Genomic DNA, 12,939 nt, shown 5'->3' with positions numbered 1-12,939 from the left:
ATACAGGCTGTGGTAGTGCTCAGCTTTTGCTGCCGCTACCTCTCTTTTAACAATTGTTTTGAGTTGGTGGTAGTGAGTGAGGTTGTCATCAGTTCTTGATTGTAGCCAATTCTTGTATTTCTTATGTGCATCTTTCTTGGTTTTCACTATGTGCTGGACATTTTCATTCAATGACAAAACTTGCTTCTCTACAAATTGGCAGCCTGGTTTAGTTGCACCTAGAATTTTCTTGGCACTTGCCCAGATTTTCATGATAGTATCATTCCAGATTTCTCTGGCTGTGTGGCCAGTTTCTATTTTGAGGAGACCAACAGCATCTATAAGTTGTTGCGAATGGTTAGTTGCCTTAATGGTCCAAGCTTGAGACAGAAATCGGTGTTGAATATTGGAGTCTATCACTAATTTCAGGTCTCTTCTCTGTATCATCCAGTAATCAGTGTGTGTTTCATGACCACCACTGTAATAGGTGATTAGGTGGGATGGGTGTTTCCTGAAAAATGTGTTTGCCAGTACCAGATCACATGCTTCAATTCATTCCAAGATGTGTTCTTCTCCATCATTGCATGTACTATATCCACAACCACTATGTACTTTTATACAGTCAAAAAACCATCTTGGGAATGGCCAACATGGCCATTTACACCTCCACCAATAATTAGTGATTAATTGTTATTATATATATATATATATATATACATTATATATATACTGTACAAATATAATTATATTCAACTGTAACTGTAATTACTAATTAATTACTGTAACTGTAATAGTAACTTTAATTACTAATTTCAGTTAGTATTATTAATCTATATATAATCTGTGTGTATGTGTGTGTGTATTTGTTGATTTATAATAATACACATTGTAAATACATAATAGATAAGCAAAACTTAATCATGATTAGCCCAGAAATTGTAAACAGTAGAATTTTATCTAAGTTTCATTATTCATATGTACACAAGATTACAACATAGAATAAAGTGTCAGTGATTTAAAAAAAGAAAAAAAAGTAAGACCTCCAGGGAGGCAAGGACTCATCGAAGGAGGGCATACCTGTTTTGAATTCATTCACTCTACTTGCATTATTTACTAAACTCCCACCAACAATTTTCTTCCAAATTAGTGTATCACTTGTATCACAAATTAATTATATATAGTGTATCTGCACTCCAGTATCATCAGTTCCAATCTTCTAGAACACATCTAACTTCATCATTCTACCTAGATTAGGTCTTCCTCCAGTTCTTTTTCCTGTCCTTTTTCCATCAAATACCTGTTTTGCTAACTTTTTTTATTTTCCCATGGTTTCCAGTGACTATATCAACTTAGATTAGCTCTGCTCATGCATGCATCCTTTCTTTTAATATTGAACAACACAAATGCATTCAATTCACCATTGAAATTGAAAGTCAGAACACATTTCTATTTTTGGATACTTATCATAAATCTTCCCTCATGCATTCTATCATTCACTGTCTACTGTAAGCCTACACATACTAACCATTACATACATGTAAACTCTTATCTGCACCCAACACAAAAACTTCAATCATTAACATGCTCAAAAACAGAGCTTTACATATTTGTTCTGATGAGAGCAAGCCCTTCAGCATGAATTACAAATTACCAGCAATACTTTCCTAAAAAATGTACAGCAAAAATACTATCAACAAAATTCTTCACAAGACTGCATCCAAAAATAAAGTAAGTTACAATAAAACTAAATTAAAAATGCCAAGAAATTACATTCTTATTTAATCCTTTATCCAAGTGTAAGCAAACAAAGTTTACATGTGAAGTTTCTTCACAACTAAGCTACATGTATATAGAAACTAATTACCTCACATTAATTGTCTTAGTATCCCATAATATAAAGTACACATCCTTTTGGGTTTGTATAATGCTATTCATCATGGGAAGGGCTAGTACCCAGAATAGTTTCAATCTTCATTGAGGTCTTATCAATGGGAGCCAGCCCCAGATGAGATACCAAGTTTCAAGCAATGTGGAAGTCATATATATCATATGTACAAATAGCAAAAAGGTGTCAAGCAACCTTATTATTAAAATACTCTGGATTAGAGCAGTCATCATCAAATTCCTGATATATACCCTCAAGGGGTGTACAGGATATGATAGTACTACATGAAAAATTTACATCATTACTAACTTCCTATCTACAATTTTCCTCCAAATCAGTTTGTTAAATATCAAGACTCCAATTTATCAGGTCTTATATTTCTATCTTCTAAGCCACTTTTTACTGTATCAATCCACCTATATCTTGCTATTCCCCTGGGTCTTTTTCCTTCCAACCTAGCAGAGAACACTTGTTTTGCTAATCTTTCCTCTCACATTCTGCTTAAGTGACCATACCACCTGAGATTGGCTCTGCTAATGCATTCCTGGATGCTAACAATATCAAATTCTTTCCTAATATCTCGTTTTTAATATGATATTGCCATTGATGTCATCTGTTGATGCCCCTAATCTTTCTCAGGATTCTCATATCTGCAGTCTCTAGTCTTTGGTCAAATGTTTTACTTCTAACCCAGCTCTCAGATCCATAAATTAAAATTGGTTTAAACACAGTCTTGTATACAGCTAATTTAGTGTTTTGGCTAATTTCTCTCTTATTCCATATAAATTTATTCAGTTGACTTCCAACCGTACCAGCTTTGTTGATTCTGTTGTCTATTTACATATTTAACTTACCATCTTCACTAAAAATTGTGTCCAAGTAGCTGAAATGTTTTACTTGTTCTATAAGTTCTCAATTCACAATGCAGTTGATATTTTCAATGCTTCTGCCCATTTTCATTGTCTTTGTCTTGTTATTGTTGACCTTCATACCATATCTATTACAACAGTTATTCAATTTAGTCAGGGAATCTTGCAGACTTGTAGCAGATTTATTTAGAAGTATAACATCATCTGCATAAAGCAAAGAGCTGAGATTAACATCTACAATTTTGATATCAGGTTTGATACCACTTTATTTCATAATGTGATCCATATAGATAATGTACATCCTTGTTTGACAACAGATTAACATTAAACCATCTTCCTATACTTCCTTCAATTCTAACTGCTGACTTACAACTCAAATAAAGACTAAGTATTGCTTGATGTAATGCTCCATTGACACCATATAACTGTAGTGTTTTTTGAATAGTTTTTCAATTTGCACTTTGTCATATGCCTTTTGCAGGTCTACAGACTTAAATACAGATCTTTGTTATATTGCTACGATTTCTCAACTATTTGTTGTAAAGCGAAAATCTGATCCTGACAGCCTCTATTTGGCCTGAATCCAGCCTGTTCTTCACCGAGATTTCCTTCCCCAGTACTTCTCAACCATTTCTCAAGTATACTTGCATAAATCTTTCCAGGAATACTCAGTAGAAGAAATACCTCTGTAATTCTCACATTCAGTTTTATTTTCCTTTTCCCACTTGATTGGTTGTAAATTAAACTAAAAATGCCAAGAAATTATTTTCTTATAAGTAAGCAAAGTTTGTACATGAACACATTGCTACAATTTCTCAACTATTTGTACGTGACGTTTCTTCACTACTTGGCTGCTTGTATATAGAAGCTAATGACTTCACATTAATTGCATTAGTATCCCATAATTAAAGCACATACCCTTTGGATGTGTATAATGCTATGCATTATGGAAAGGGCCACTACCCTGATCAGTTTCAATGTTCCAAGGTTTTTACACTTGGATAAAGGATTAAGCAAGAATATAATTCCTTGACATTTTTAATTTAATTTACAACCAAGTGTGGAAAATAATAAATTTAGTTTAATCCTTTATCCAAGTGTAAGCATACAAAGTTTGTGCCTGAAGTATCTTCAGGAGTGAAGCAACTCGTGGTAAAGGTGGACCAAGCTCTCATCCCTACTTGTCTTAGTATCTCCCATAATGCAAAGCACATCTCCTTCTCTTAATGCTTTGTATTAAGGGAAAGGCTACCCAGACCGGTTTCGATCTTTATTGAGATCTCATCAGTGGGAGCCAGACCCGGAGGTGGTGACATTAAGGGAAAGGCTACCCAGACCAGTTTCGATCTTTATTGAGATCTCATCAGTGGGAGCCAGACCCGGAGGTGGTGATACTACACTGGAAGCAATGGAGAAGTCACATTTACCTATACGAGTTGCCAAAAGGTGTCTCACCTTATTATTAAATTACTCTAGATTTAGAGAAAGTTGTTGGAAGTTTTTTCCACTTGGTTAGACTATAATAAATTTAGTTTAATCCTTTATCCAAGTGTAAGCAAAGAAAGTTTGCGCCTGAAATATCTTTAGGACTGAGGCAACTCGTGGTAAAGGTGGACCAAGCTCTCATCACTCCTTGTCTTAGTATCCCACATAATGCAAAGCACATCTCCTTGCGGATATGTATAATGCTATGCGTTAAGGGAAGGGACACTACCCAGACCGGTTTCGACTTTTATTGAGGTCTCGTCGGTGGGAATCAGACCCAGAGGTGGTGATGCTACAGTGGAAGCAATGGATAAGTCACATTTACCTACATGGGAGATATTAAAACAAGTAGTGAAGACAAGCAGGTATCCTCCAAGGATCCCTGCTCACTCCAGAGTGTGCCACATTCAATTCACCTATAACAAATTCAGTGCACCTACCAATATCGACCAACCTTTGCCAACAAAGGTTGGTCGATTGGTAGAGCCTCTACTACTAATGTCTCATAAAAAGTTAAGCAGGTTTGAGCGTGGTTAGTAGTTAGAAGTGGGCAATCGTTCGATGGTGTTGGCACATTCTCCCTCGATGAGTCTTTGGACCCCCTGGAAGTGTCACATAATAATAATATATATAGGCAGAATTGAATGAACAATTCCTATCAGGAAAAAAAGAACACAATGCATTAAATTTAATAACTGTGTTATAAATATATGTTTTCTGATATGACTGGAAAGGTACTTCCTTTTCCTAACATCATGGGAAAACCTGACATGAGGGCAAATATAAAGGAGCCTGTGAAATTCTAATCAACCACATTAATCCCAGCAATAATGATAACTTATAAATCTCCAGAATATGAATGGCACATACCTTTTTTGTTCTGACAGGTCATAATTTGCTAATAATAACCTTTAGTCCTTATTTTAAGGGCTGATTAGGCTCCCATTAATAATATTTTTGTTTGGTGTTTTTTGATGAATTTGATGTTTGGCCATGTAAAACAGAACTGTAGTTGGTTTTTTTTTTTTTTCACTAGTAGTTAGGCCATTCGACTAATGGTTAACAAATAGTGATACATTGATATTCTGTTTTAATTATAATACATCTATTTCTCTTTGTGTGTGTGCGGGTGCGTGTGCATGCCTGTTCCAGATAACAGCTTAATATGAAGCTGAAAGTTAATATGAAATGAAATTTATCGTTCTTAACACAATATTAGTCTCCAGAATATCTACTTATGCAGTCTTGAATACTAACGATCAAGTTCCTTCCTAATATCTTCATTTATAATACGATTCTGCCAATCCAAACATATGCACCGAACGTATCACCAAAGTAATTCTCACTGGCATGAAAACATACAATTCCCTACACTTCTTTGAACTGCTGTGTCCCCTATCTAAACCCTGCTTCTCCAAAAGATGTGACAAGGCTGTGCAAATGAAAAATCAGGCATACCACAACTGGCACAAATCAAGAATTCCATCCTCCTTCAATGCCTATACTGAAGCTTGAAACAGATACAAGAAAATTATCGATACTTCCAAAACAGAATTTGAACAGGCAAAAAGTAGGAAACTTGCAGCCTGTCCAAATGGCAACCATCCCTTTTGGTCTCTTGGCAAAACAATTGGTCGTAACTTTTGCATTACACTATTTCCATCTCTATCATACAGATGGCTCAATTGCAACATCACCCACAGAAAAAGCTAATCTCCTAGTTTCACACTTTGCTTCCAATGACACATAACTGACAATGGCAAATGCCCTCCAGTCATTCCAACTGCCCAACATACAATGCTTCCTGTATCCTTTTGCCAGAAAGAGATCATAAATCTGTTGTCTAAATTAGACACAAAAAAAGTCTCCTCGCCCTGATGGCATTCCTCCAAATGTCCTGAAGGTCTGTGCACCAGAACTGACTCCTGTCCTATGCTGCCTGGAAATTGGCCTATATTCAACCCATTCCTAAAAAGGGTGACAAATCACTGCCATCTAACTACCACCCTATCTCACTCACTCACCTTAGTCCTATAGTCCTATCTAAAGTGATGGAGAAAACCATCAATTCTCAACTCCTACCCTTGAAGGTACCCAGCTATTAAGTGACCACCAGAATGGATTCCGTCAATGTCGATCAACAGGAGATCTACTCTCATATATCACCCATCTTTGGACAAATGCCATGGAGAAATTTGGTAAATCCCAAGTGGTTGCACTTGATATCTCTAAAGCCTTTGACCGAGTCTGGCACAAAGGCTTACTAAGCAAACTCCTATCGTTTGGACTGTCTCAGGACTTCTGCAGATGGATTGCCAGCTTTCTTTCTGGACGCACACTATGTGTGATTGTAGACAGCTCCCTATCCTCTCACCATCCAACTAATGCTGGGGTCCCACAAGGTTCAGTTCTCTCACCGACCCACTTCCTTCTGTATATGAATGACCTACTTCAGTTGACCTCCAACCCAATACACAGCTTTGCAGATGACAGCACATTGCACTCCTCCCTTTCATTTGATAAACCCTACTCTACACAACACAACTAACTTCAACCCACAGAACATCAACCACCACTGCCCTTAATTCTGACCTCCAAGCCATCCTCCAATGGGTCTCAGATAACCTCGTCAACTTCATCGCTAATAAAACACAGTTCTGTCTTATTTCTCACCAAAAAGAACCATTTTTCCCCCAGTATTATTTTTGATAACACTCAAATTCCCAGACAAGATGAGATTTCTCTTCTTGGAATTACCCTTACATCAGGCCTCTCCTGGTATAAACACATCACAACCATTGCATCCTCAGCTTCCAAAAAAACTAGGATTTCTCTTTCACTCAAGATGTTACTTAACCTATAAACAGCTGTTAAGCTTATACAAATCGCAAATCTTCCCATCTATCGAATACTGTTCTCACATTTGGAGTGGGGCTCCTAAAAGCTCCCTCAAAATGCTTGACTCAATACAGAGGAGAGCAATTAGACTGATAAATGATCCATCTCTTACCAACTCACTCCCCCTCACTTTCACATAGACATTTTATCTCTGTAATTTGTATATTCTATAAATATTTCCATGGGAAATGTTCATCTGAAACATCATCAATAATTCCCCCCACTCTGTACTAAGCCCATTGGAACATGTACAGCTGCAGCCCAACAACCTTTCACAGTACACCTTGAAAACCACAGAACAAGTTTCTTTTTCTCCTCCTTCATCCCTGCTACTGCTGTACTGTGGAACAGTCTTCTTCCAAGGAATACAATATGCAGGCTTTTAAATCAAATGTAAACAAGTTTCTCCTTTTCCAACCCACTTCCTATATATGGTACTAATGTACTATAGGTTGATCAGCCAACCTCTTGTGTATGGCCCAACATTAAAAAAAAAAAAAAAAAATTTGGAGTCTGTTCACTTTCCTAATTTTTCTCAAAACCCTTTTATCTATGGTCTCTAGTTCTTTGACAACTGTTTTATTTCTAACCCACCTCTGATCCATAAATTAAAGTTGGTTTGAATATGGTCTTGTTATACTACTAGTTTAATATTTTGGCAATTTCTCTCTTCTTCCATATAAATTTATTCAGCTAGTTCCCCATTATACTAACTGTTCTTATTCATTGTCTTTTTCCATATTTAATTTGCTATTTTCACTAAAAAAAATTGCCAAAATAGGCAAAATATTTTATTGGTTCTACAAGTTAATGGGGAAGGGCAACAACCTGAACTTGCAGCATGCTGTTCTTCAAGACTGTTCATCTACAGTTATGTTTTAGATCTTGCTCACAATTACTTTATATTAAATAAAGATTACTCAGATTATCTAAATAAACATGCTGTTTATATTATGTTAGTTAATTTCACCAGTTTTTGTATTCTGTGGCTGATTATTGTTATTTTCTTTCTAAGTTTGCATGCCTCTGTTCAAAGACAGATATGTGGCTCTATGCTCACAAAACCATCTCTTCAAACTTTGTGATAATCTTTTGTTCAATACTGACTCATTTCAGAATGTTGGAAAGCTTAGCACAACATGCATAATTTGTTAGCAAAATAATTCTTCACAATGTAAATTCTTTGTTTATTGGTTTGAACCAACTTTCTTCAAAATCACAGTATGCCAAGACACATCTGTTTTCCATGCAACTAATTTCTCAACTGTTCATTTGCTTCACTATACCAGCAACCAGTAAAATGTCATGCAATCAGTCTACAGAAATTGACAATTATTGGTTAAATTTTAACCCATAATTCTCAATGTGTATTTTTTGTACATCTGGATAATTAGCCACTCCGAGGAAACACAGATGAAATTCTGTGTATTCTAATAATTAGTTGTTCCATAATAACAGATTACAAAGAAAAATTTTTATTCTGTGTTGATTTTTATTTTCTTTTTAAGTTTGCATGCCTCCGTTCGAAGACTGATATGTGGCTCTATGGGGTTAAAGTAACCCTTACTGGACCTGATAACACCCAAAGTGCCTCTGGTATATCCATCTCTGAAATAGAGCAGCGCTTAAATTCCATGGGATTAAAACTAAGTAACAGAGCTGAAACCTACAAGCAACTTGTCGAAAAATATCAGTCTTCTGCTGATTTTAATGTTAGAGATATTAGCTCCTTGATTGCAGCATTTAAAGCAGCAAATTTAGTAACAGTAAAACCTCTTCAGAATTCTAAAGAATCTTCAGATGGATCATCTAATCAGATTGAATATAAGATGGAAAAAGTTGGAAATTCCAGTAATTTCTCTGATCCTTCTAAAATCGAAGATCCAGTAAGAACATTAAAGCAGGAAAATTCATTATCAAAACAAAAAGCTACATCTCTGCAAAGTTTGAATAACATAACCCCTGTTAGTGAGATCCATCCATCTCCTATTAAAAGGTTAGTAATTTGCTTATTTTATGATTGAATTAAGTCATTAAATGACTAAATTATGACCTCTATATAACAATATAACTACATTTTCTTGTACTTAAGTGCATGTGGGAAAGAAAGAGAGAATATGAGCTCAATAATTTTTGATTTCTTACATTATAAAAATTATTCAATATTACTATAAATTATTTGTAGAAAATTATATATTAAAAAGTTGTCTACATCATTGTCCTAAACACGTCAGTTCACACTTCATGCACACAAAACAGATGAACCTCAGAAAACAAAAACAGCAACTCGTGACAAACAACAATGTTCAACTGGATTGGTTGACACAATAACCAATGACATTCACTGATTTCTGGGGCTGTTGTCTCAGCACACATACCCTACCTCACCTTTTTGGTGGTTTAAAACCAGTGGAACACTAATAATTTGACCAGCTGTACTATCTGTACGTCTGTTCAAAGGACTCAACGGTATCCATATTTGTGACTGCACACCTGGGCTGTTAATGTAAATGTGATGCAATGTTGACATGCTGAAAAGTGTCCTCTTCATGAAACTTTGGTATATCGTGTTTAATTTTAGGAATCATGCAGAGCCAGGGAACAATTATTGAAATCTTTAACAGAAATAAATGAAAAAATATGACATCTGTGATATGCTATTCTAGGTGTGCACATCCTGAATATATGCTCCTGATTTAGACATTGCTTCTACTAGATAGTTCTTGAACATCACTCAAGCAGCATTAATCTCCTCTCCATCCAACTCCTTATTCCATGCAATACCTGCAAGCTGTCTCCTGAACTCCTCATAATCACCAGCCTTGTAGTTCCACATGTACCCTCACCTTACAGAGATCCTCACACTGCTGGCAACCACCCAGGTAATCACTTCATGAACACTCTCACCGATGAAGGATGATTTAACAACTAATTTATAATAATATGTGGCCTCAGTACACACTGCCTGAGGTAGTTGTCCTGCAAAAATTTGATAAACTCATTTTCCTTACTTCTAGTTGCTATCTCATCATTCCAGTCTATATTACTATAATTAAAATCGCCCATAATGATCACTCATTTCTTATTTGCTGAGCTAATTTGATTATACATTTCATGGTTTATCATCCACATTAATAGGTTTATAACAACATCTGACTAAATATGTCATTCTCTTCGCCTCTATCTTGTAGGACATAACTCTTTCTCTGTCATCAATAGCACTCCTCATCCCTTTTTACCCTTTCTTTCTTCACAAAACACATCATGCCCTTCCAGCTCTATTCCTGTCAGGGTGTCATCCTATTCCAACAATGCCTTACTTATTCCAACAATTTTTGGGTGAATGGACTCAATCAATGCAACTATTTCATTTACCTTGTTTCTGACACTTATAGCATTTCTATACAAACATAACAGTTCATTTCTGTATCTATAACAAGTTTCACTGATACTAGTTATTAGATATGACTTCTCCATACTTAATGAAATGAATGTGGAGTGAAATGAAGAGAATTCGAGATATGTATGACCAAAGTGAAGAAGATGAAAATGAAATGAAAAACCCTCAAGTGGTGTTGTATGAGGATTCGAAATGGAGGAAAAAGTACTGTAAAAGGAGTCAGAGATGATAAAGGTGACATGAAAACTGAAGATAAAGATATTCTAGATGTCTGGAGTAATTAATTTGAAAGATTGCTAAATGAAACAAGCAATGACAGCACAGTGGTAGAAACACCCAACAGGAATGTGATCAAGAATATATATATATATTCGAGTACTGATATATATATATATATATATCAGTACTTGAAGTAGAAAAAGCCATCAAAAATCTTTAATGTGGAAGAGCAGTTGGAATAGATGTACAACCAAAAATGCTCAAATATGTAGGTATATAAAAATTTTACAGTGGCTAGACTGCCTAATTCAGAAAGCCTGGTCAGAGGGTCAAGATTGCAGATGATTGGAGTAGAACTTTCATGGTACCTATCTGTAAAAAAAAAAATAAAACTGAATGTGAGAATTACAGAGGAATTGCCCTATTGAGTGTTCCTGGTAAGATTTGTATAAGTATACTTGAAAAACATCTAAGAAAAATTGTGAAAGAGAAGATTGGAGAAGAATAGGCTAGGTTCAGGGCAAATAGAAGTTTTTAGAATCAGATTTTCACTTTAAGTACAATAGTTGAGAAATCATGAAAATGTAACAAGAATCCACATTTAAGCTTGTAGATCTAGAAAAGGCATATGACAGAGTACCAAGAGAAGAGCTGTTCAAAATGCTGCAATTGTTGTATAAATGGGGACATTACATCGAGAAATACCTAGTCTATATTTGAGTTGTAAATCAACAGTTAGAATTGAAGGGGATACTGGAAAATGGTGTTAAAGTATGAGACGAGGATGCACATTATCTGCACTGCTATTTGTTATTTATGTGGATCGCATTATGAAGAAAAGTGATATTAAACCTGTTATCAAAATCATCATCGTCATCAAATTCCTGACATGTACCCACAAGAGGTGTACAGTATATGATAGTACTACATGAAAAATTTACATCATTACTGAATTCCTATCGACAATTTTCTCCAAATCAGTCTGTTACTTGCAGGCGTAGACTTCTGTGGCTAATTGGTTCAAAAGATATATTTCGGTGATTACACCACATTTTTTATTATTCAGTTATACAAAATACTGAAATAAAAGTTCCCGACAAGTTTCGTAAATCATAGGATTTACATCTTCAGGGGGTAAATAGTATAACTTAAAGTTTAAACAAGAGAATTAATAAATACAAATCATAACCGTCTGGCTATTCATAAACTCAAATAACAGAATATCTGCAGTCTTTGGTCAAGTGTTTTACTTCTGACCAAGCTCTCAGATCCATAAGATTCTGTTATTTGAGTTTATGAATAGCCAGACGGTTATGATTTGTATTTATTAATTCGCTTGTTTAAACTTTAAGTTATACTATTTACCCCCTGAAGATGTAAATCCTACGATCTACGAAACTTGTCGGGAACTTTTATTTCAGTATTTTGTATAACTGAATAATAAAAAATGTGGTGTAATCACCGAAATATATCTTTTTAGTCTGTTACTTGTCAAGACTCCAACATTAACAGATCTTATATTTCTGTCGTCTAAGGCACTTTATACCATATCAATTCACCTATATCTTGGTCTTCCTATGGGTCTTTTTGCTGCCAACCTGGCAGAGAACACTTGTTTTGCTAATCTTTCCTCGCCCATTCTGTTCAAATGACCATACCACCTGAGATTAGCTCTGCTAACGCATTCCTGGATGCTGACAATGTCAATTTCTTTCCTAATATCCTCGTTTTTAATATGATATTGCCATTGATGCCATCTGTTCATGCCTCTAATCTTTCTCAGGACTCTCATATCTGCAGTCTCTAGTCTTTGCTCAAGTGTTATACTTCTGACCCAGCTCTCAGATCCATAAGTTAAAACTGGTTTGAACACTGTCTTGTATACAACTAATTTAGTGTTTTGGCTAATTTCTCTCTTATTCCATATGAATTTATTCAATTGATTTCCTACCATACCAGCTTTGTTGATTCTATTGTCTATTTCCATATTTAATTTACCATCTTCACTAAAAAATCCTGCCTAAATAGCTGAAATGTTTTACTTGTTCCACAGGTTCCCTCATTCAAAACACAGTTGACATTTTCAACAATTCTACCTATTTTCATTGTCTTTGTCTTTTTATTGCTGACCTTCATATGATATCTATTACAACAGTTATTCAATTTAGTCAGGGAATCTTGCAAACTTGTAGCGGATTTATTTA

The 12,939-nt window shown here is 35.3% G+C and overlaps 1 protein-coding gene across 1 annotated transcript in view; it reads left to right on the top strand.

Annotated features, from left to right (window-relative positions):
• LOC150107194 (uncharacterized) overlaps window positions 1-12,939 on the top strand; it is a 58,739-nt gene that overhangs the window by 34,109 nt on the left and 11,691 nt on the right. The window contains exon 3 of the mRNA XM_090391737.1: window positions 8,625-9,112. Coding sequence (XP_090247863.1) covers window positions 8,625-9,112 — 488 coding nt within the window. The remainder of the gene's footprint in view (window positions 1-8,624; window positions 9,113-12,939) is intronic.

This window comes from Typopeltis vanoorti, chromosome 4 (assembly GCF_054136105.1).
Source record: "Typopeltis vanoorti isolate ZY-2024b chromosome 4, IOZ_Tvanoo_1.0, whole genome shotgun sequence".
Taxonomy (NCBI): domain Eukaryota; kingdom Metazoa; phylum Arthropoda; class Arachnida; order Uropygi; family Thelyphonidae; genus Typopeltis; species Typopeltis vanoorti.
This window is presented reverse-complemented; position numbering and strand designations above follow the sequence as displayed.